The sequence below is a fragment of the Mobula birostris genome, chromosome 7 (assembly GCF_030028105.1).
Source record: "Mobula birostris isolate sMobBir1 chromosome 7, sMobBir1.hap1, whole genome shotgun sequence".
Classification (NCBI taxonomy): domain Eukaryota; kingdom Metazoa; phylum Chordata; class Chondrichthyes; order Myliobatiformes; family Myliobatidae; genus Mobula; species Mobula birostris.
Window position 1 is genome coordinate 59,699,621 of NC_092376.1, and position 25,512 is coordinate 59,725,132.

Below are 25,512 nucleotides of genomic sequence, written 5' to 3' on the forward strand. Positions count from 1 at the left end.
GATTACTCACCGAAACTCCAGCCAATGCTGCTCTGCAGTCATCCCTGCTGGTGTCCCCTTCCAACCAACTTCAGCAAGTTTCTCTCCCATACCTCTGTAATTCCTAACATTCCCATACTGACGCATCTAATATCACCTTCTCCCTCTCAAACTGCAGGGTGAATTCTATCATAACATCATCACTGCTTTGTAAGGGTTCCTTTACTTTAACCTCCCTAATCGAATCTGGGTCATTACATAACACCCAGTCCAGAACTGCCATTCCCCTAATGGGCTCAACCACAAGCTGCTCTAAAAAGTCATCTCATAGGCATTCTACCAATTCCCTCTCTTGGGATCCAGGAACAACCAGATTTTCCCAACCTACCTGCATATTGAAATCCCCCATGATTATCGTAATATTGCCTGTGTTACATGCCCTTTCTATTCCCTATTGTAATTTGTGATCCACATCTTGATTACTGTTCAGAGGCTGGTATACTACTCCTGTCAGGGACTTTTTATCCTTGCAGTTTCTTAACTCTACATTCTCCGATCCCATGTTGCCTTTTTGTAAGGATTTGAGAGCCAACCTAAATATTTTATTTTCATGCAACACACATCAAAGTTGCTGGTGAACGCAGCAGGCCAGGCAGCATCTCTAGGAAGAGGTACAGTCGACGTTTCAGGCCGAGACCCTTCGTCAGGACTAACTGAAAGAAGAGCTAGTAAGAGATTTGAAAGTGGGAGGGGGAGGGGGAGATCCAAAATGATAGGAGAAGACCGGAGGGGGAGGGATGGAGCCAAGAGCTGGACAGGTGATTGGCAAAGGGGATACGAGAGGATCATGGGACAGGAGGCCCAGGGAGAAAGACAAGGGGGGGGGGGACCCAGAGGATGGGCAAGGGGTATATTCAGAGGGACAGAGGGAGAAAAAGGAGAGAGAGAGAAAGAATGTGTGTATATAAATAAATAACAGGTGGGGTACGAGGGGGAGGTGGAGCATTAGCGGAAGTTTGAGAAGTCAATGTTCACGCCATCAGGTTGGAGGCTACCCAGACGGAATATAAGGTGTTGTTCCTCCAACCTGAGTGTGGCTTCATCTTTACAGTAGAGGAGGCCGTGGATAGACATGTCAGAATGGGAATGGGATGTGGAATTAAAATGTGTGGCCACCGGGAGATCCTGCTTTCTCTGGCGGGCAGAGCGTAGGGGCCCATCAATAACCTGTTTACATTTATCCTACAAAAATCCTCTTTTATTTTCCTCACACTCTGAAGGTGGGCATCTTGAAGGAATTTCAGAAGCCTCATTAAAATCTCAAGAGAAAATAATCTGATAACTCCACCATGCTCAAGTTTCCCTTTGGAGACGTGTCAACCAACCCAAAAAGAATAGTGAAAATGAAGACCAGAGGACAAAGCCTGAGAAAAGAGGGACATCCTTTTAGAATGGAGATGAGAAGGAATTTCTTTAGCCAAAGGGTGGTGAATCTGTAGAATTCTTTGCCACAGGCAGCTGGCAGAGGTTGAGGCAGAGGTTTACTTAAAGTAGAGGTTGACAGATTCTTGATTGGTCAGGGCATTAAAGGATATGGACAGAAGGCAGGTGATTGGGGCTGAGAGGTAAAGTGGATCAGCCATGATGAAATGGCAGAGCAGACTCAATGGACCAATTGGCCATTTCTGCTCCTATATCTTATGGTCTTATGGACCAACAAATTCCATGCAAGGCACCAGAAAAATATATGATTAAGACTTCAAATGGAGACCTAACTTCTTGGATCAGTTGGATCTTTAGGGTGCCTTGGAATGCATTTCTAAGAATTCCTAACCAACAATTAACACCACAGACAGTAGTTTTGCACATTATCTGCAGCCTCTTGCAAAATAGCTCCTTCATCTTCTCCAATGGCATTCATACATCAAAACAGCTTGCCTTTATTTGTAATCAAAATAAAAGTGAGAATTATGAAGACAAATCACAGACAAAATGTGAAAGCTAAGGTTAAGGAAAGGTAAGACAAAAGGTTAGTAAGACAGCTAGCTTAGGGAAAGTTTGAAAGTGAGAAAGATATGTCGATAGATGCAGGGAGAGAAAGAGAGATGTAGATATAGAGAGAGAGAAAAAGAGAAGCTTGGGCTTTGCTATGTATCTAACACCACAACTATGAAACTGTGAGCTAAAAAAAATTCAATATAGATGAGGCCAGAATTAGAGAAACACAGTTCCTCAGAAAATGTAAAAATGGATGAGTAAGAAAAAGTCTTATAGTGATTGAAGCACCTTCAATTACTCCAAAAGACTGAGGTTTGGTAAAATACTGAAAGGCTTTTATTCGCTGTACAATACGACCTCCACAGTGAGTGTCTGCCCCCGGACTGAGGGGGAGGGGCAAGGCGAACACCTTTATACAGGACTCTGTGGGAGGAGCCACAGGGGCAGTCAGCAGAGGGGTGTGTCCAGACAGGTAACTGAGTTACAACATATATACATGGTTTACCACATTCACCCCTCCTTTTTTTTAAAAAAGAGTCCCGCGGGATGAAGTGACTGACAATATTTACAAGAAGTATATTTACAGGTTAAGTCTATCAGGCGGTCAAGTCTGTCGCTGTGATCTACATAGCACCGGCGGTGATTGCACCGGCGATGGCGGTTGTGCTGGCTCCGGCCTGACTTGAGGTGCCAGCACGTTAGGCGTCGGTAATCCCTCATGCGTCTGTGTTGCGCCCAGTATGGGAGTGTCGTGTGGTGTCTGTATAGGGTTTGGGGTGCACGGTGTCTCGTAGATACATACATTGGTGGGTACGGGGTCAATAGTCACCACGGAGTGTTCAGGGTAGGGGCCCGGAGCTCCTGCGGCCGCCAGGTCGCGGATGGAGACCGTGTCCTCTCGCCCATCAGGTAAAACTACGTAGACATACTGAGGGTTCGCATGAAGTAAGTGAACCCTCTCGACTATCGGGGAGTATTTATTGCTCCTCGCATGTTTCCGGAGCAGCACTGGCCCCAGGGACGTCAGCCAAGTTGGTAGGGTGGTTCCAGTGGTCGATTTTCAGGGAAAAGAAAAGAGCCGCTCATGAGGGGTGGCATTGGTGGCCGTGCATAACAGGGAGCGGATGGAGTGGAGTGCCTCGGGAAGGACCTCCTGCCAGCGAGAGACTGGCAGTCCCTTTGACCTGAGGGCTAAGAGTGTGGCTTTCCACACTGTGCCATTCTCCTCTAGATACGCTTTGAAGCAGGCCAGCCAGAGTTCGAAAGTGTTTCCAGCTTCAGGTGTTTGCGGATTGAGGTCTAATTTTTCTGGTCTCAGGGCCTGTTCCATGTTTTAAAACGTACAGCGAATAAAATTGAAGCACCTTCAATTACTCCAAAAGACTGAGGTTTGGTAAAATACTGAAAGGCTTTTATGACTGACGTGGTAGTGGTATCGGGGCAGGGGATGGCGAAGGGGAACCGCGAGTACTCGTCAATTACATTAAGAAAGTACACATTGCGATCGGTGGAGGGAAGGGGGCCCTTAAAGTCAACACTCAGTCACTCAAAGGGGCGGGTGGCCTTGATGAGTTGTGCCTTTTCGGGTCGGTAGAAGTGCGGTTTGCACTCTGCGCAGACTTGGCAGTCCCTGGTCATCATCCTGATCTCCTCAAGGGAGTAAGGCAGGTTCCGGGCTTTCACGAAGCGGAAAAGCCGGGTGACTCCCGGGTGGCAAAGGTCTACATGTAGGACGTATAGCCGGTCGATATGCGCGCTGGCGCATGTTCCCCGGGATAGGGCATCGGAGGGCTCGTTGAGCTTCCCAGGCCTGTACATGATGTCATAGTTGTAGGTGGAGAGTTCGATTCTCCACCTCAGAATTTTATCATTTTTGATTTTGCTCCGCTGCTGATTATTAAACATGAATGCGACTGAGCGCTGGTCAGTTAGCAGGGTGAACCTTTTGCCGGCAAGATAGTGCCTCCAGTGCATTATAGCTTCCACTATGGCCTGGGTTTCTTTCTCCACCGCGGAGGCCGAATTTCAGGGCCTTGAAGGGTACGGGAGAAGAACGCTACCGGTCTTCCCGCCTGGTTGAGGGTAGCAGCCAGCGCGAAATTGGAGGCGTCACTCTCTACTTGGAAGGGAATGGCCTCATCCACTGCATGCATTGCTGCTTTGGTAATGTCCCCTTTTATGCGGTTGAAGGCCGCGTGGGCCTTGACAGAGAGGGGGAATGTGGTGGACTTGACCAGGGGGCGGGCCTTGTCTGCATAGTTAGAGACCCATTGGGCGTAATATGAAAAGAAGCCCAGGCACCTTTTGAGGGCTCTGAGGGTATTGGGAAGAGGGAGTTCCAACAAGGGGCGCATACGGTCGGGGTCAGGGCCAATGACTCCATTCTCCACGACACACCCAAGGATAGCAAGTCGGGTGGTCCCAAATACACGCTTGTCCTTGTTATAGGTGAGGTTGAAAGATTTGGCTGCTTGGAGAAATTTTTGGAGGTTGTTGTCGTGATCCTGCTGGTCGTGACCGCAGATGGTGATGTTATCCAGATATGGGAACGTGGCCTTCAGTTGGCACTGGTCCACCATTTGGTCCATTGCCCTCTGGAAGACAGATACACCATTCGTGACACCAAAGGGGACGCGCAGGAATTGATAAGGCCTGCCGTCCGCCTCGAAGGCAGTGTAAGGGCGGTCCTCCCGGTGGATGGGGAGCTGATGGTAAGCGGATTTTAGGTCTATGGTTGAGTACACCTTGTACTGTGCTATCTGATTGACCATATCCACGATGCGGGGTAGAGGGTACACGTCAAGCTGCGTGAACCTATTGATGGTCTGGCTATAGTCCACGACCATCCTATTCTTCTCCCCGTTCTGAACAACCACCACCTGGGCCCTCCAAGGACTTGTGCTTGCCTCAATGACCCCCTCCCTGAGCAGCCGCTGCACCTCCGACTTAATGAAAGCTCTGTGCCCCGCGCTGTACCTCCTGCTTTTAGTTGCCACAGGTTTACAGTCGGGGGTCAGGTTGGCGAACAGCGGTGGGGGAGGGATCCTGAGGGTGGAGAGGCCGCAAGTGGTGTCGGTAGTGTGGCAGTTGGCATGATGTTGGGTGGGATGCGTGGGTCGGTGTGTGTGTGTGGTCAGTAGCGGGGTACGTGACATATCTCTACAAAACAGGGGATTTATGATAGTAATTGGTGGGAGGGGCCCAAAATACTTCATTGTCACGCTTTTCAGGTGGCTCTGGAAGTCCAACCCCAACAGCACAGGGGCACACAAGTTGAGGCATGACCAGTAACATAAAGTCCCGATATTCTGTGCCCTGCACCACTAGTGTCGCTACACAACCCCCCCGGATGTCTGTTGTACGCGACCTGGAGGCCATGGCAAACCTCTGACTTACCGGCCGTATCGCGAGTTCGCAATGCTGCACCGTGTCTGGGTGGATAAAACTCTCTGTGCTGCCTATGTCAAACAGGCAGCTTGTCCTGTGCCCCTCCACCAGGATGTCCATCATTGACCTTGTGAGCTGGTGGGGAGCGCTTTGGTTGAGGGTCACGGAAGCCAGGGTGGGGTCGCTGTCTTGGTCCGGCGTGGTGGGGTGCCCCGTGAGCACCCGTTGGTCGTAGGCGGTGGGAGATGGCGCCGACCAAGATGGCCACCCCCATGTCTCGCACGTGGTGGCGGCGTGCAGGGAAGATGGTGGCCCCCATGTCTCGCACGTGGTGGCAGTGTGCAGGGAAGATGGCAACCCCCACGTCTCGTACGCGGCGCTGCTCGATCCCGCTCGCGGTTTTGACTTACAGTGCTTGGCGAAGTGGCCCTTCTTTCCACAGCTGGAGCAGGTAGCTTGTCGGGCCGGGCAGCGTTTCCGGGGGGTGCTTCTCCAGTCCGCAGAAGTAGCACTTCGCGGACTCACGACTGGCGGCAGCCGAGGTTGATTCGCCGGCAGGTTGCGGGGTCTGCGGCACCCACGAGGCCATCAGGGGATCGCGTGCCTGGAGAGCCTCGGAGTTATGCAGAGCGGCCTCCAACGTATCAGCCAGCTCCATCGCCAAATTTAGGGTAAGATCGGCTTTTTCCAGCAGCCGCTGGCGCACGTACACTGACCTGGTCCCCGTGACGAAGGCATCTCTCACTAGGAGTTCTGCATGCTGCACCGCCGTCAGCTCCTGGCAATTGCAGGCTCGCACGAGCGTCCGTAGGGCCTAGACGAACTCAGCACTCGATTCCCCGGGGCGTTGTTGCCGTGCCGCTAAACGGTGCCGAGCATAGACGCTGTTCATCGGCCGCAGGTATTGTCTTTTGAGTGTGTTCGTTGCGCCATCATAGTTCGGCTGGTCTCTGACCAGCGAATAGACCCGTGGACTGACCCTGGAGAGTAGAACTCTGCGCTTCGCTACGGGGTCGGTCGCTTTAATCTCCTCTAGATACGCTTCGAAGCAGGCCAGCCAGGGTTTGAAAGCGTTTCCAGCTTCAGGTGTTTGCGGATTGAGGTCTAATTTTTCTGGTCTCAGGGCCTGTTCCATGTTTTAAAACGTACAGCGAATAAAATTGAAGCACCTTCAATTACTCCAAAAGACTGAGGTTTGGTAAAATACTGAAAGGCTTTTATTCGCTGTACAATACGACCTCCAAAGTGAATGTCTGCCCCCGGACTGAGGGGGAGGGGCAAGGCGAACACCTTTATACAGGACTCTGTGGGAGGAGCCACAGGGGCAGTCAGCAGAGGGGTGTGTCCAGACAGGTAACCGAGTTACAACATATATACATGGCTTACCACAGTGAGAAAGAATATTCATGATGTGGTTAGAGAGTGTAAGAGTCTTAGAGAGGAAGTGTGAGAGGAAATTTTAGAAAGAGAGCCTTAGAGAGAGGGGCATGTCTTAGAGAGAGTGGGAGATGATGTTTGACTGTGAAGCTGTAATGCAAAGAAAATCATTAAAGAAGAAATGGCCAAAATTAGAGAAATGGAGAGTTGACAAAACATTATAGAATTACGCAGACCATAGAGTAAAAAGTCAATGGTTTGTAACGTAACAAGCATTTTAAATTTGAGGCATTGTTTAGGGGAGCCAGTATTCCACAACCAGAACAGAGGAGATGCATGACTGGGATTTAATCTAAGTGCATGAAATACTGTACATGAGTGTATGAAGAAAGTTGTTGTAATATGGCAATTTTTTTTATATATTTAGTGAGATGAGTGGCAAAACAGCAGCTAGGACTGCTTTACATAGACAGTAGAGTAAGAAAACCAAACTGAGATCTAGTCATGTATGTATTACATATACTAACATTGTAGATAACACAAGTGAAGACCTAACAGTATACTGCAATAACGTGTTTCTTCATTCTAAGTTCATGACATGGTTAAAGAATTGATTGCCTGAAATTATGTCATAATATTTTCTAGTTACAAGATATTGAACTGTTACATTTGTTGTAGAAATGAAACTGTTCAATACCTATTAAATGTATTTGTAAAAGTTAATTAAATGGAAACTTTTCCATTTAACCTTCAGATCACATTAAATATAAGATGTAGCCTTTGTTTAAATACAAACATGAAATTTCTGTGATAAAATTGTAATTGAAGATAAATACCAACATGAAAAATGCATTCATTATAAAATCACCAAATAAGTCCACTTTTAGTAAACCAGCTTAGTTCCCATTAGAGTTACAAAATAGGTAATTATTTTGATTTATCCACCTATATTTGATAAATCAGTACCTTGGAATAGATGAATAACTCAGCTGTAGTGATTATAATTACTGATTATTAATATTGGAGCCCAAGTCCACAGCATGTATATATTAACACGCAGAATTGCAATCAAAAGGCCAAATTTTCTAACTGGCTTGGCTTTCCATTGGGAAACCTATACTTCAGAGAGGATGCAGCTGTGGTAAGAATTCTGGAGTTGCTACTGGGAACACTGGGAAGGGACTTGCTGCAGGGCATTGTGGATCTAACCTCTGTCTCAGAAGAGCTAGATGAAAATCTGGGCATTTGCAGACTTGGTTGGAAGTAGGGTAAGGGATAGGAATGGTTGTTGGTCTACAATGTTTGTGGAAAACACCTGTTCTTCCTGGCCAACAAGCATCCCAACATAAATCCTCATCTGTAATCAATTCACCAAGCAGAGCAAGTCCACTGCCAAAAGTATTAAAATGGTTCAATGACTAAATTGTTCCAAGATATTCTTGGCCACCTGCTCCCTATCCCATTTCAATTCTGATTTGGAGTGGGTATGTAAAAGATGAGTTGCAGTTAGGTTTGAGAATTAAGACCTCTGTTCAATTCTTGACTTTTTTTGGGGTGGGGGTGTGGAATAAAATTAACCCACAGACTCAGAACAAAAAAGTGCTGATTAGAATAACTAATTCGGTGAAAAATAATATACAATGTGCAAAATAAAAGGGGGAAAAGATTAAGAGACAGAGAGAGAGATGGAAAAGTGCAGAGGATTGGCAAGAAAATCATTTTGTTTTAAATTTCCAAAGATACTTTAAAACTGATGTCAATTTATACTTGTAAAATTCATTTTCTGTTACCCCAGTGTTTCTGTCTCCGTAATGGCAGTTTAATGCACAATTTAAAATTAATTTATAATTTGAAATTAACTACCTCTAGACTACTTGATGGGTAACTATTCAGTCAGTTCGGATTGGCAACAACATCTCCTCCACTGCTTCATCAGTACAGGTGCACAACAAGGCTGTATGCTTAATCTCCGGCTCTACTCACTTTACGCTTACGACTGTGTGGCTAAGTACTGCTCCAATGCCACAGTTAAGTTTGCTGACAACACTACCATTGTTGGCCAAATCAAAGATGGTGATGGATCAGCATATAAGAGGGAGATTGAAAATCTGTCTGAGTGGTGTCATACCAACAACCTCTTACTCAATGTCAGCAAGACCAAGCAGCTGATTATTGACAGCAAGGATCATGAGCCAGTCCTCACTGGGGGAATCAAGGGTAGAGAGAGTCAGCAACTTTAAATTCATCAGTGTTATCATTTCAGAGGACCTGTCCTGGGCCCAGCACGTAAGTGCAATTATGAAGAAAGCACTGCTGTGCCACTACTTAGGAGTTTGTAAAGATTCAGCATGACATCAATAACTTTGATAAACTTCCATAGATGTGTGGTGGAGAGTATATTGACTGGCTGCATCACAGCCTGCTATGGATTCATCAATGCCCATGAATGGAAAGTCCTTCAAAAAGTAGTGGATATTGCTCAGTCCACCAAGGGTAAAGCCCTCCCCACCATTCAGCACATCTACCTGAGTGTTCTCACAGGAAAGCAGCATCCATCATCAAGGATCCCCACCACCCAGGCCAAGCTCTCTTCTCACTGATGCCATCAGCAAGAAGGTACAGGAGCCCAAGATCTCACACCACCAGGTTCAGCAACAGTTACTAGCCCTCAACCAGAGGGGATAACCTCACTCAACTTCGCTTACCACATCACTGAACTGTTCCCACAATCTATGGACTCACTTTCAAGGACTCTACTTTTCATGTTCTCAATATTTATTGCTTATTTTATTTATTGATGTTATTTTTTTACTATTTCTTTTTTATCTTTCTTTTTGTATTTGCAGTTTGTTGTCTTTTACACACTGGTTGTCTGTCCTTTAGGTGCATCTTCCATTAATTTGATTATGATTATTGGATTTATTGAACATGCCTGAAAGAAAGTGAATCTCAGAGCTGTATATGTATTTTGATAATAAATTTACTTCGAACTTTTGAAACTTAACTATTGAATAGAAAGTATTATTGATTATGCTATTCCTTTACATTCAATGGCAAGTCTCTCAGAAAAAAATAATGATTTAACTAAACTTGTGAAGAACCATCGTATTTCTAAGTTGTTTCTTGATGTTCATACTTAATTGTGCACACAGGATCACTGAAAGTTGCTGATGGCATCGCTACTATCTTTAATCACTAAATTCAGTCTAGCCACTCATCCGTTACATTTGTAATATTTATCTATTGGACATAGCTACAATTGTCTATGGAACAATTGAGATGACTCTCAAACGATATTAAATATATATGAAGTTTATGTATTAAATATACAATATCTCTCTAGTTAGAAACATAGAAACATTGAAAACCTACAGCACAATACAGGCCCTTCAGCCCACAAAGCTGTGCCGAACATGTCCTCAACTGAGAAATTGCTTTTCAAATCAGAATTGCAGATCATTCCATTTATGAGTTATGCACTATTTCTCCTCTTCTTTATTTTACTGTTTTCTTTCATTTACACTGATACAGCATGGTTTCCAAGCGTCAACTTTCCTCTTGTCGTATATGGAATTTACAGCAGGGAAACAAGTTTTCAACCTCTTTGGTCCTGTGAACCAATGTCTATGATTCTTGTAATACCCTGCTCAACAACTTCAGCTAACTCACTGACTTCAGTATAACATTCCAGAAGTTTTTTTTTTAAAAAGTTTGGCATTTGTGAACATACATTTTCAAAAACTTCCCCCGCGAATCTGCTGGGCTGTCTATTGTGTTTTGTTCCCAATGCAGCCTCCTCTACATTGGTGAGACCCGTCGTAAATTGGGGGGACCACTTCGCTGAGCACCTCCACACCGCCCACCACAAACAGGACTTCCCAGTGGCCAAACGTCTTAATTCTAATTCCCATTCCCGTTCCGCCGTGTTGATCCACAGGCTCCTCTTATGCAACACTTTATATTCTGTCTGGGTATCCTCCAACCTAATGGCATGAATATCGATTTCTCCTTCCAGTGAACAAATCTCCCCCCGGCCCCCTCCTCTATTCCCGACTCTGACTTTTCCCTTCTTGTCACCTATCTATTACTACCTCCTGAGGCCTCTCCTACTTCCCTTTCTCCTATGATCCATTCTCTTCTCCTATCAGATTCTTTCTTCTCCAGCCCTTGACCAACCTGGCTTCACCTATCACTTTCCAGCTAGCCTCTTTCCCCTCCCACCACCTTTTTATTCTGGCATCTTCTTTCTCAGTCCCGAAGAAGGGTCTTGGCCCAAAACGTTGACTGTTTACTCTTGATGCTGTTTGACCTGCTGAGTTCCTCCAGCCTTTTGTGTGTGTTGCTTTGGATTTCCAGCATCTGCAGACTTTCTTGTGTTTGGAAAAATTTAGCAGGTTATGTATATTCAATAGAAATGAACGGAATTAATTAGGGTGTCCTTAAACTGGAATGGGTGGCTGCAGGAAATCCAGCTACACCCAATGGATTGTGTATGAAATTGTAGTTCAGCAGACTGTGGGGGATACACATCCTAACAGGAACATTGTCCATTAATCAGTGTCCAAACTTCATGGCAAACAAATTTCAGGTCAATATATTCAAATCAAAAATATTCAGAGAAGCTTGGTATATTTTTCCTGCACCTCACCAATTAGTAAAATGTAATGTGAAATAGCATTAACTGCACAGAAATTGTAAGGAAACCTGGAAAAGACCTCTAATAATATTAGGAAAGAATCTACCCAGCTGGCAGTAAGATGTAGTTATAAAGAAGGCAAGATGGCGGCTATACTTTATTAGGAGTTTGAAGAGATTTGGCATGTCAACAAATACACTCAAAAACTTCTATAGTTGTACCATAGAGAGCATTCTGACAGGCTGCATCACTGTCTGGTATGGAGGGGCTACTGCACAGGACTGAAAAAAGCTGCAAAGTGTTGTAAATCTAGTCAGCTCCATCTTGGGTACAAGCCTACAAAGTACCCAGGACATCTTCAGGGAGCAGTGTCTCAGAAAGGCATTAAGGACCCCCAGCACCCAGTGCATGCCCTTTTCTCACTGTTACCACCAGGTAGGAGGTACAGAAGCCTGAAGGCGCACACTGAGCGATTCAGGAACAGCTTCTTGCCCTCTGTCATCCAATTCCTAAATGGACATTGAATCTTTGGACACTACTTCACTTTTACTTAAAATATACAGTATTTCTGTTTTTGCACATTTTTAAAAAAATCTATTCAATATACGTAATTGAATTACTTGTTTATTTATTATGATTATTTGTTATTTTATTTTTTCTTTCTCTGCTAGATTATGTATTGCATTGAACTGCTGTTGCTGCTAAGTTAACAATTTTCACGTCACATGCCGGTGATAATAAACCTGATTCTGATTCCCTACAACTTTGATACAGTGAGCTCAATTGTAGAATGTCGGATCCATCCAAGTAGTATTCTCTTTTAGAGAAAATAATTTAACAACCTCCAATAAAAAAGCAAAATCATCTGCATTTAAATTAAAACCCAGACTCTGAATTCCTCTTTCATTTGCAATGAATTGAAGCATTTTGCTTAACATGTGTTGAGCTATTGGCCTTATTTTTCCTAGGATGGTACGTATAGGTTTACAAACTAAGTGCCTTCACAGGAAGTGCCCTAACTTTAAGTAAAAGCCCACAAGAACAAGAACCATAAGAATAATATTTACAGGTACTGTCTGGCCAGATGATTGAGGACTCATTTCAAATACTAGTATTGGAATCCCAGGCATCTTTATAGTTATGGAAACATATATTGTGTTATAGCACAGAATCAGGCCCTTTGCTCACCAATTTACACCAACCATCAGGTGTCTATACTAATCTTACTCTCAGCCATTTTATTCTCCCCATATTTGCAATTTTTCAACCAAGTGAAAGAAAGTGTAATGACAAATACCATTATTGAATTATTTATGTTCCTTTTGTGAGAAAACAATCTGCAATTGCCAAGGCTAGGAAAAAATATGAAGAAATTATTTACACCCCCATTAACAGAACAGACCAATAAAGACCAAACATGTATACATGCATGATAACATTACTGTTCTGAATCTCTTTTGGATACCAAGTTTTACTGTGGGTTTGTTTTGCAGTGCCTTTTCTCATTTAATATTTGATTTCATAGGCTTTCTCTTGTTAGTAATTTAAAATCAAATTGAGGCACTCAATGATTTAGAAACAGCTTGTTCCCCTCTGCCATCAGATTTCTGAATGGTCCATGAATGACACCATCTTTTTCTATCTGTTTGCACTATCTATTTAATTCTGTGATTTATAGTGATTTTATGTCCTTACACTGTACTCCTGCCTCAAAAGAACAAAATTCATGTCATTTAAGTCACTAATAACAAATCTGATTCCAATTTTGTCCTTTCTCAGTTTCAGCAACATTGACTATTATGTTCATATTCTATCATCAAATTAGACCTTGTTCTCATTCATAATTAATGCATCATAGCTTTGCAGCAACATCAAGCATTATGTTGTTATTAAGAAGCTGCAACAAAGAATATTGCAGATTTGAACAAATAAGATCAAGGCACATTCACAATTTAGTTAAAAAAAAGGTAAGGAAAAGATGCATACTGAATAAAGAGTTCTGTCCATTCTTCTTTCAGAAAGTTTTGGAGCAAGATGCAGTAAGGGGTGCACAGCAGATATCTACAATAAAAAGAAGCATTAGTTGGTAGATATTAACAGACTAACACTTGCAGGAGGTGTAAGTACCTGCAGCATTTTGGTCAGACAACGTTTTGAACACAATCATCCTAATAATAGACTTTATTATGCATTTTATTGAAATCTAACTACTATTTAACTCTAATCTTTAGTCCTATTTAAATATTTTAAATTCAGAATATTGGGAATATAGGTATTTTCTTAAATTTTTAAAATATTGAAAATACAAGAAAACTGATACTGGAATAGTAATAATAAAAGCTGCTTAAAAACTGACATGGTTTCATCTTAACTGAAAATACTTACTGTATTCTTCAGATTTGGTGTTTGTGTTTTAGAGTAATGAAATAAAAACTGCAGAGAAAAACAAGATCTTAATAATATTCAATGAAACGAACAAATTTTGCAATTTTAATCTTTAAGACGGTATATAGTACTTACTCTTTTATACATAGCTTCATTATCATCACTCTAGAAGGCAAAACAATGCAAAGTTAACAAAGTGAAAGTAACAGTAACTTTTGTGTCTTATTATTAAGGAAGCAAAATATGCAAAATAAAGTAAAATCTGAATGAAATAACTTAAAAGGATTAATATCAAATACTTGCCTCAGTTCTTGGCATATTTTGTAGGATGGCATTGCAAATGTCCATAACAAATTTAGTCATCTGAAACAGAAGAGAACATTCCTAATTAATATAAACATTAACTTTACAGGTAATCTATTGTTCCAGTGTTACCTTGGTTTTATGGTCTCTCATTTACTTTTACCAAAAATGCTCCATTACAAGTGCATCCGTCAGTTACATTTAAAACTGGAGAATGTAAATCAGCATCGATTTCAGAAGAAAGCAGAACAATTAAACATTCTTTCCTTTTCCTTCCATCTCAACATGTACTTTCTTGCTAATTCAAACTGTTATGTTTGGTAGCTTATAAATAGTATCCTTCAGTGGTGCATGATCAATAAGAGGTGTTGTTGGAGAATCCAGCAACATCATCAGAATAAAGGAAAAGCTTTCTTTGCCTTGTCCAAATAATACACATTTAGCTTCAGCTTCAGATGGCACTGATTAGCAAAATGTTATGAATTTTTGAACACAGCCACTTTTGAGTAAAATTAATGCCAATTTCAAGAAGTTACTTCCTATTTAAAAATAGTGATGAAATTGTACCAATACATTCATTTTTCTCAGAACACTTCCAGTCAGGATAAAGAGACTTGGATTCAATTTCGCAAACACGAGGAAATCAGCAGATGCTGGAATTTCAAGCAACACACATAAAAGTTGCTGGTGAACGCAGCAGGCCAGGCAGCATCTCTAGGAAGAGGTACAGTCGACGTTTCGGGCCAAGACCCTTCGTTAGGACTAACTGAAATAAGAGCTAGTAAGAGATTTGAAAGTGGGAGATTAAGTGATATGAGAAGACAGTGGGGGGAGGGATGGAGCCAAGAGCTGGACAGTAGATTGGCAAAAGGGATATCAGAGGATCATGGGACAGGAGGCCTAGGGAGAAAGAAAAGGGAGAGCGGGGAAGCCCAGAGGATGGGCAAGGGGTATATTGAGAGGGACAGAGGGAGAAAAAGGAGAGACAGAAAAAGAATGTGTGTATATAAATAAATAAATAACGGATGGGGTACAGGGGGAGGTGGGGCATTAGCGGAAGTTTGAGAAGTCAATGTTCATGCCATCAGGTTGGAGGCTACCCAGACGGAATATAAGGTGTTGTTCATCCAACCTGAGTGTGGCTTCATCTTTACAGTAGAGGAGGCCGTGGATAGACATGTCAGAATGGGAATGGGACGTGGAATTAAAATGTGTGGCCACTGGGAGATCCTGCTGTCTCTGGCGGACAGAGCGTAGGTGTTCAGCGAAACGATCTCCCAGTCTGCGTCGGGTCTTGCCAATATATAGAAGGCCGCATCGGGAGCACCGGACGCAGTGTATCACCCCAACCGACTCACAGGTGAAGTATCACCTCACCTGGAAGGACTGTCTGGGGCCCTGAATGGTGGTAAGGGAGGAAGTGTAAGGGCATGTATAGCACTTGTTCCGCTTACAAGGATAAGTGCCAGGAGGGAGATCAGTGGGGAGGGATTGGGGGTGGGGGAAATGAATGGACAAGGGAGTCACGTAGGGAGCAATCCCTGCAGAAAACAGAGGGGGGGGGGGAGGAAAAGATGTGCTTACTGGTGGGATCCCGTTGGAGGTGGCAGAAGTTACAGAGAATAATATGTTGGACCCGGAGGCTGGTGGGGTGGTAGGTGAGGACCAGGGGAACCCTATTCCTAGTGGGGTGGTGGGAGGATGGAGTGAGAGCAGATGTGCGTGAAATGGGGGAGATGCATTTGAGAGCAGAGCTGATGGTGGCGGAAGGGAAGCCCCTTTCTTTAAAAAAGGAGGACATCTCCTTTGTCCTGGAATGAAAAGCCTCATCCTGAGAGTAGATGCGGCAGAGACAGAGGAATTGCGAGAAGGGGATGGCATTTTTGCAAGAGACAGGGTGAGAAGGGGAATAGTCCAGATAGCTGTGAGAGTCAGTAGGCTTATAGTAGACATCAGTAGGTAATCTGTCTCCAGAGATAGAGACAGAAAGATCTAGAAAGGGGAGGGAGGTATCGGAAATGGACCAGGTAAACTTGAGGGCTGGGTGAAAGTTGGAGGCAAAGTTAACGAAGTCAACGAGCTCAGCATGCGTGCAGGAAGCAGCGCCAATGCAGTCGTCGATGTAGGGAAGGAAAAATGGGGGACAGATACCAAAATAAGTTTGGAACAATTTAGATTCAATTTGCCCAGTTAGATTAAAACCCAGGTCAGTTGTAAGAGGATTTAAAAAAAAGTCAATCTAGAAAGAGTTGCCATGTTGAAATGATAATAACTAATGCCTCCTGAAATCTTTTATACACACTTTCAGGGGCCTTGAACATACCATCCAGGAAGTAAATACTTATGCCATTTAAAGCAATAATGAATAATTAATAAGGTATAAACTCTTCTCGGACTTCCAGCTGGATACAGATTAAAATTGATACCTGTTCCTGGCTGGAAGACCGAGAATAGTTTATTCATCATATATGCTACAAAAGAACTAAACCCTTTTCTATAATGAAGATATTTGGTAAGGTGAAACATTAAAAGCTGATCGGATTCTGACCTCATCACAGCTAACTCAAAAGTGACTCAAATGCAATGAATTATCAAATCTTGATACCTGATTCAGACTCAATACATAGTCCGTCTTGTTGCAAATAGATCAAGTAGCCGGGCCCTATGTTCAAAATGCACTAATGGACCAGAATACTTTGAAACAAGGGGTCTTCCAAAACAGTCCAGGTTATGAATTAGAGGGTGGATAGAAGAGAGGGCTGAGGCCAAAGGTTCTGGAAAAAAATCTGCAGAGGAAATGAGCTCAGTGACTGCAGGAGAGATAAAAGCCTAATGTTTTGTGATAGGGTCATGGTCCAGAAGGAGGGGACATAGAGATGGTAATCAGTCTATGCAAATAGAGGTCAATTTTCCAAACAACAACTGCATCAGTCTTTTGTGGATTATATGATAATGTTGGCGATGGTCCTTAATGAATAGAATGCTGCAAGCTCAGAGGTTTCGGGAAGGTGGAGGGTTTGATGTGGTTTAGTGTCACATCTGATTGTGAATTGTGGTGAGCAATTAAAATTTAATGGGAGCAAGCAGGTGCAAAAACATCTCCATTTCTAAAATAGGAGAACCAACAAATCTGTGCCAAAGTCAAGGCATTTTCAAATCGTCTCCAACTGGAAACACCAAGTGGATGATCCAGTTTGGCTTCTTCTTGTGGTTCCTATCATCACAGGAGGTGGTTTTAAGACAATTTAATTCACTCTGCATGATATCAAGAAATAGATGAAAGGACTAGCAAAGGCTATGAAATCACTTAATATCCCAGATGTGGTGGTGAAGAATTGTGCTTCTGCCATTTATGAGATGGTTCCAGTACAGTTTTAACATTGATGTCTACCCAGCAATGTGAAAAATTGTCCAGATGTGGCCAGTTTACAATGAGTACAACAAATCCAGTGAGATTAATCACCACCTAATCAGCCAAATGTGGAATATGTCAAGATAATTGCCAATAACCTTAAATTTCCCGGACCATTTATTACTAAACCTCATTACAGTCTTGATCCAGGCATGAACCAAAGCTGAACTCCAGAGGTGAGGACATAATGGGATCAAGTCAGAACTTGACTAAATGTTAGCCAACCTGGAGAAAGCTGAAGTCAATAGGCATCAAAGGAAAAGCACTCCAGTGGCTGGTGTCATACCTCATACAGTTTTAATCAACCGAGGTCAATCGGGAAATTGCTACAGGTGATCCTCAAGGCAGTGTCTGGGCTCCAAAGATTCTAAACCACTTCTTCAACGTCCTTTTCTTCTATTATACAGTCAGAAGTGGAGATATTTTACATTGCATAATATTCAGTTTTCTTAATTTACATATCCTCAGATATGAATTAGTCTATACCACATGCAGTAAGAGCTAGAGAATGATCAATCGTGGCAAGTAACATTTGTGTAACGCTAGAGTCAGTCAGTGAAGTGCTCCAACAGGGAAAATCTGAACCCCCAAGGCCTTGACATTACCATCTCAAAGCTCCCCACCATCCTGGAGACTCATCATTGACCAGAAACCCAATCCGACCTGTCAGGTAAAGTCTCTGGCCATGAGAGAAACCAACATTACACTACACCACTCACCTCCTAACTTCTTATAAAGCATTTGTTAGGATAGAATGTCTCCACTTAACTGGATAAATACTGTACAGTCCTAACAACTTACAAGAAAAGATTTCATTTAGTATGCCTGATGGGCACTTCATTAGCTACACTAAATATTCATTTCTTCCATCAATACCTCCATCCGAATCACTGGTCAACAACTTTATATTCCTCGGTGTTATCATTTCAGAGGATCTGTCCTAGGTCTGGCATGAAAGTGTCATTACGCAGAAAACACTTCAACACCTCTACCTTTTTACAAATTTGCAAACATTCATCAAGTCATCCAAAACATTAACAAACTCCTATAGATGTGTGGTGCAGAGTATATTGACTGGTTGCACCATGGCCTGGTATGGAAACACCAATATCCTTGTACAGAAAAACCGACAAAAATAGTGGCCCAGTCAATCATGGTAAAAGCCCATGTAACATTACCAATCAGCTCACGGGAATCCTACTCATAATTGCTCAAAGTGGAGAAGCTGTATTCTGGATGGCATTGCAAACTTCAAGTCCTTCTTTGGGAGCAGACAGACGCTCAGTACGAATAGTGGAAAGAACTCGCCACTGCTCAACCACCCGCACATCCACTCTGTCAAGTAATCCTTCCCCACAATGGAAATACCTGTGGGACCTAAAATGGCTTCATCAGAAACTTCCATCCCTCCCACCATCCAGGCCATGCTCTCTTCTCATTGCTGCCATCAGGAAGTAGGTACAGGAGCCTCAGAGTCCACACTGCCATGTTCAGGAACAGTTATTATCCCTCAACCATCAGGATCTTGAACCAGAGGGGATAACTTCACTCAACACATTACTGAATTGTTCCCACAACCCATGGGCTCACTTTCAAGGAATCTTCATTTCATGTTCTCGGTATCTATTGCTTACTTATTCATTATTAGTATTATTTTCATTTGTATTTGCACAGTTTGCTGCCTTTTGCACACTGGTTGTTTGTCCGTCCGATTGGGTATGATCTTTCGTTCATTCTATTGTATTTCTTGGAGTTACTGTGTATGCCTGCAAGAAAATAAATCTCACGGCTGTATATGGTGACACATGTACTTTGATAATAAATTTACTTTGAACTTTGACCTCAGAACTCGCGTGAAAAAAGATTATCCATAACCCAAGGGTTTGCCTAAGAGAAAGAGATTAATGATTAGAAACAAAATGTCCTTATTGTATTGCAATTTCTAAGAAGAATAATTCACCATCAAATATTTCATTGATTAAAAAATTCTCACCTATGTTTTCATAGATAAATTTAGGATTGTTATTTTTACCTGAGGCTGTATTTGAAGCGCTCTCAAGTGAGTGAAGCACAAAGCCAAATTCTGTAAAGGAGAAATCAAAATCACAAGTACATTTAAATTACATTGTGCAGCCCTGGAGAATGTAATTTATGAGTGAAGTTAGGCACAAAATATTAATTAAAGTCATTTGTAATACCTCTGCCCTGTTATTGTCCCATTCTTCAGAGTAATCTTGGAAGTGATGTGGTGAGCCTGTCAACAGCAAGAAATAAGTGTGACTGAAGCAAATGATCAAGGAATGTGCATTAACTCTAAATATAACAATACTGGCTAACATGGAAAGTGGATGTGGTTGAAAATATCATTAAAAGAAAATATTAGAAGTGAAATAAATCTCATAAATAACCAGAAGCTTTCAATTGAATCTGTTATAAACTTTGACAGTTCCCTGATGGATGATCCTAAGAGTTGTGGTGGATAATCTGATGAGGAAATGGGATTACATTTTGGAGTGAGACTAATAGGTTTTGGATATGAAGCACATCCCAAGGTATGGGGATCAGGTGGCAAATTGGATTTTAGATACGGGAACAGCCATGATTCGCTTAAATTGAAATAGAGAATATGGAAATAAACAGCAGGTCAGGCAGCACCTGCTAGAAGAGAAATAGTGTTAATATTTCTGTTTGAAGAGCTTTCTTCAAAGCTGGGAAAGAAAGCAAAGATTGATTTAAATTGCAGGTGAGATGGCAGGGGAATGGATGGGGCCTTGATGTCTCTATTCCAGTTTTAGATAATGGTTAAAAAGAATAATTAAAAATTATCTGCATGGCTATCTTGTGTGCCTGTCCCTGATGGCTACAATTTGGAAGGCCGCCATGCTTCTATTGGGGACATTTTGTGCGTTGGGTAATTTGAAACTGCTTTCTCGTCTTCAGGAAACTCACTGTCACAGATGTCAAAAAGAACCCGAAATAGAGATGGAGAACTATGAACGTGCTTAGAATGACCAATCAGAGAACAAATTTAAAAGACTCATGAAACCTTCTGGTGGTTTAATATCCTATCTGAAAGCTGTTGCCGTATAACAACAGGTGTATGAACCCACAACTTTCCCCACTCAAGTAGTATGAGTGTTACCAAATAAGTTGAAGCTAATGCTCACAGCGATTATTATAATATTTAAGTAACGATGCTACAATTGTAGGAAAAAGGTAATTGATTGACTGCAAAACCTAAGATGACGTGAAAGTATGATAGAAATATGTGCTAGATTGGTACAAGATACTGGATACGCTGGACTGACTGCAGCAATTTAACATCAGTGTGTCAGTTATGTTTGTGGCATTGGTCTCTACTACAGAATGACTGTAATAGACACCAATATCCTGAAAGGTAACGGCTGGGGCATCTCACATCAATCCATACATTACATGACGCTTTAAGACTTATCGTAAATATACTGTCATAGTTCACAGGCTTTGTTAAGCATCTTACGTCTCCTGATTTACAAGTCTTTTTCAGTAGCTTGGACCTTTAAAGTCTTTAACCGCAGCAGCAATCCCTTTTTCCAAACCCCTGAGTTATTGTGCCCTTAAGCAACCATTTGTAGATACCTTTTCTAATCTAGCGGAGACACAAGAGACTGCAGATACTGGGATCTGGAGAGAAAAATAGACTGCTGGAGGAACTAGAGAGGGTCAGGCGGTAGCTGTCGAGGGAAATGGATTATCTAGCCGCTAGTGTACACAGTGTCTCTATATCTAAACTTCTATTTGCATAGATTACATTTGTGACAGTGCATTGTTAGGGCATTTCCCTAATCTTATTCCACTCTCACTGCAGTTTCAAGAGTCTTATTGTCTAAGTAAAAGGAAGAAAATTTAGCTAGTGATATGAAGAACCAGATAATAAAAGAACAGCAACACAGATCAAATTTGCTGGTGAACACAGCAGGCCAGGCAGCATCTCTAGGAAAAGGTGCAGTCGACGTTTCGGGCCAAGACCCTTTGTCAGAACTAACTGAAAGAAGAGCTAGCAAGAGATTTGAAAGTGGGAGGGGGAGGGGGAGATCCAAAATGATAGGAGAAGATAGGAGGGGGAGGGATGGAGCGAAGAGCTGGACAGGTGATTGGCAAAAGGGATATGAGAGGATCATGGGACAGGAGGCCCAGGGAGAAAGAAAAGGGGGAGGGGGGGAAAACCCAGAGGATGGGCAAGGGGTATAGTGAGAGGGACAGAGGGAGAAAAAGGAGAGAGAGGAAAAGAATGTGTGTATGTAAATAAATAACGGATGGGGTACGAGGGGGAGGTGGAGCATTAGCGGAAGTTCGAGAAGTCAATGTTCACGCCATCAGGTTGAAGGCTACCCAGATGGAATATAAAATGTTGTTCCTCCAACCTAAGTGTGGCTTCATCTTTACAGTAGGGGAGGCCATGGATAGACATATCAGAATGGGAATGGGACGTGGAATTAAAATGCATGGCCACTGGGAGATCCTGCTTTCTCTGGTGGACAGACCGTAGGTGTTCAGCGAAATGATCTCCCAGTCTGCGTCGGGTCTCGCCAATATATAGAAGGCCACATCGGGAGCACCGAACGCAGTATATCACCCCAGCCGACTCACAGGTGAAGTGTTGCCTCACCTGGAAGGACTGTCTGGGGCCCTGAATGGTGGTAACGGAGGAAGTGTAAGGGCATGTGTAGCACTTGTTCCGCTTACAATGATAAGTGCCAGGAGGGAGATCGGTGGGGAGGGTTGGGGGGGACGAATGGACAAGGGAGTCACATAGGGAGCGATCCTTGCGGAAAATGGGGGGAGGGAGGGAAAGATGTGCTTACTGGTGGGATCCCGTTGGAGGTGGTGGAAGTTATGGAGAATAATATGTTGGACCCAGAGGCTGGTGGGGTGGTAGGTGAGGACAAGGGGAACCCTATTCCTAGTGGGGTGGCAGGAGGATGGAGTGAGAGAATAAAAGAACACACGTGTTGAGAAAGAAATCAGAATACACAGACTCGTATGTTTGAACAACCCATTGCGACACCGTCTCCATCATTGCAAGTCCCCAAAGTTCCAGTGCTGTACCTGCCTGTGATTGTGAGCTGGGTTACTTGGAGGGAGGAGGGTATGTATGGTTTTTAATTCCTTTTGTTCAGCTGGTTTGTTGTCTTAAAATAAAATCTAAAGAAAAGAGAGTTTTCAGAATGGGAAGAGAGGTAGAATGAGGAAATGGTGATGAGTTGCTGAGATTGCAGGAGATTGAGAGCGAATGAGGGAGTTGTGATTAATGGAGATATTTTTCAAACAGTGGCCATCAGATTACTGAAGAACCGCTGGCAATGCATCCATGAACCAAAAAATTGATCTGTAAAGTTCACGTATACTATATGACATCAAACAGGTTCAGTTACACTGGTGATGCAAACTCAGAAAAGGCAACACAAATAATAATTTCAGTACAAAAGCAATCCTAATTTGCTTCCAACAGGAGATACACATCCCAAAAGCTTCATCAACAGATTCTCATAATATTCTTAGTAGAAAAGTGAAAGCAAAAAGCAGAGAATGTATTTAAAATCACTTACAAGTTTCTAATAGAATTGAGGAAAATAATTGTCCACTCATACCTTCTTGCGCTGCAATAATTTCACCCAAAATAGCTCATAAAAACCTACTTTGTTTTATTTAAATCTATTGAATGGCATAATGATTGAGAAACTCTTAAAGGCATGGTCCCTCCACTGCAGTAATGACTCATTTTTAATTTCCTTGTGTGTACGCAAGAAGGTACCACGTATCTTTGGTGACCAGTGTTTCATCTTACCTGTCCCACGATTGGTGTTTAGGTAATCTAAATAATTGATAGGAGGTTGAAATCTGAGAGAGCATTATAACCAATACTATGTATGGGGGATTATTATGCATTAACTGCAAAACAGTTATAATACGGAATTTATGACCGTAGTTTTTGACAAATATCTTGGGATCTATACATCTTTACACAAATAATAAGAGAGAAATAAAGGGACGTGGCGGACGATGGAATTACGGAGGGAGCTGCCAGAAGCGTGAGAGAGGCAGGTACAATTATAATCTTCAAGGGCATTTGGACAGGTACATGGAAAAGAAAGGTAAAGGGAAATGAGACAATCGCTGCCAAATGAGATTAGTGTTGATAGGCATGTTGGTTGTAGCGACGAGTTATTTATTTATGAATCCACAAACTATTGCGTTCTCCCGGCGTTCTCTTTCCGAAACTAGATGGGTCAGATCTAAACAGGACATATTATATTCCCCAAACTTATTCCTTTAAACTCTGGTGCGTTTGATTTGGTGGCAAAAGCTTGCAAGTTTTTCCTTTCCAATCCAAAATGAAACTGAGCGCATTCCCCTTAAGTGTAATATCCATTATTATCGCCTCACGGTGAATATTCGGATCAAAATAATTTTCCAAGCTAACGTCGCATAAAAATCTAACTATAGCTGCAAGTTTTAATGGCAAACATCTCTAACACGATACAATGAAGTCAATAAGATCAGTTGCCTGCTTGGCCCCATCTTCCCTGGGGCTGAGAATAACATAATGTGTCAAAATCTTACTTTAACCACCGACCGCAATACAGTCACTGATAGAGATCGTCCTTGGCAACCATACTTCCATAGAGCAACGGCATTATCTGAAGTAATTAACCTCGGAAAGTTGTACATCAAAACTTCAACCTAACACAAAAGTCTGGATGGTGAAAATGTGATTTGACAGTTTATTCTGGTAAATTAAACTGTTGTACAGTCAGGATAGGCATTGTTCTTCGTGAAGTGAATGTACCACTTTTGCGTAACATCTGCATTTTAAGCTCAGTTTGGAAAACCTAAAAAAAATGTAATGTTTTACTGTACATCCTTAAACTTAAAAGTAACTTGAAAAGCGACGCACCTGAGCTGAAAGTACTCAAACAGCAGACGACCAGGATAATCTGCATTTGAGAACTGCTCTTCATTTCGACGATTTTTCCTGATGGTCTCAGGTTATTGCCTTGTCGGAGCGTTAGTTCAGCATGGTTTTACTCGCAGTAGTGTTGTGATTACTGAAAACTCTGTGACGAGATGTGAATTTATAGTATTTCACTTCCTGCACCGAGGCGTCTAATCAACGCCCAGCGGGCAACCCAATTGCCGCATAAATATCACACTGCTTTCTTATTTATAAAGCAATATCCCAGCTGATCCCCGGCACGCTTCGAGCAGTCGTAGCTTTAAAAAAATTAATAAAATTAGGAATAAAATCTGTCTTTTTACTACGCAGAGGGGAGTTTAATCAAATGTCACCCAAGATTCCTCTATTCTGAGTCAGAAGCCTGTTGCATTATGATGTGTCTTACTACAGTCCTCCTTTTTATCAGTGTAAATCAGTGGCTGCTTTATTTGGTACACCCGTACACCTGGTCCATAATGTAAATATCTAATTAGCCAATCATGTGGCAGCAACTCAATGCATAAAAGCACACATACATAGTCAAAAGGTTCAGTCCTTGTTCAGACCAAACATCAGCACCAGAAAGAAATGTGATCGAAGTAATTTTGAACGTGGAACGATTGCTGGTGCCAGGCAGGGTGGTTTGAGTAGCCCAGAGGTTGCTGGCCTCCTGGGATTTTCATGCACAACAGTCTTCAGGATTTATAGAGAAGGGTGCAAAAAAAAACCAAAAACATTCCATCCGCTGAAGAGCAGTTCTGAGAGGTGAGAGGAGAATGACCAAATTGCTTCAAGCTGACAGGAAGGTGACACAAAGAGAAGTCATCAGGGAACACATTATTCAATTTCATGTGCCGCAAGACCCAAAAGTGAAGGAAATTAATTGACAGATAAATACAAAATACTTCCAGGATTCCCAAATAAGGTAAAGTTAGAATAATTATATTAATTATCCTCAATTACAAAGCCAAGGCAAAGAGCCAAGTGGCAAAGCAGAACTACACAGAAGGTGAAAGTGTTAGAAGTGTCATAAGGGGGCGTTGATGGCAGACCCAAAAG

At 42.5% G+C, this 25,512-nt stretch overlaps 1 protein-coding gene across 2 annotated transcripts in view; it reads right to left on the reverse strand.

Moving 5' to 3' along the window:
- The window catches only part of LOC140200747 (neuromedin-S-like), a 28,608-nt gene extending 3,979 nt beyond the window's left edge, over positions 1-24,629 (reverse strand). The window contains exons 1-7 of one of the 2 annotated variants that reach the window (XM_072264341.1): positions 24,415-24,629; positions 19,676-19,731; positions 19,510-19,560; positions 14,066-14,125; positions 13,898-13,927; positions 13,763-13,810; positions 13,364-13,438 (exon numbers count right to left, since the gene is read on the reverse strand). In XM_072264341.1, coding sequence (XP_072120442.1) covers positions 13,364-13,438; positions 13,763-13,810; positions 13,898-13,927; positions 14,066-14,125; positions 19,510-19,560; positions 19,676-19,731; positions 24,415-24,478 — 384 coding nt within the window. In that variant the 5' untranslated portion in view covers positions 24,479-24,629. The remainder of the gene's footprint in view (positions 1-13,363; positions 13,439-13,762; positions 13,811-13,897; positions 13,928-14,065; positions 14,126-19,509; positions 19,561-19,675; positions 19,732-24,414) is intronic. The other variant, XM_072264340.1, reaches the window with a different exon arrangement.
- Positions 24,630-25,512: the final 883 nt, after the last annotated feature.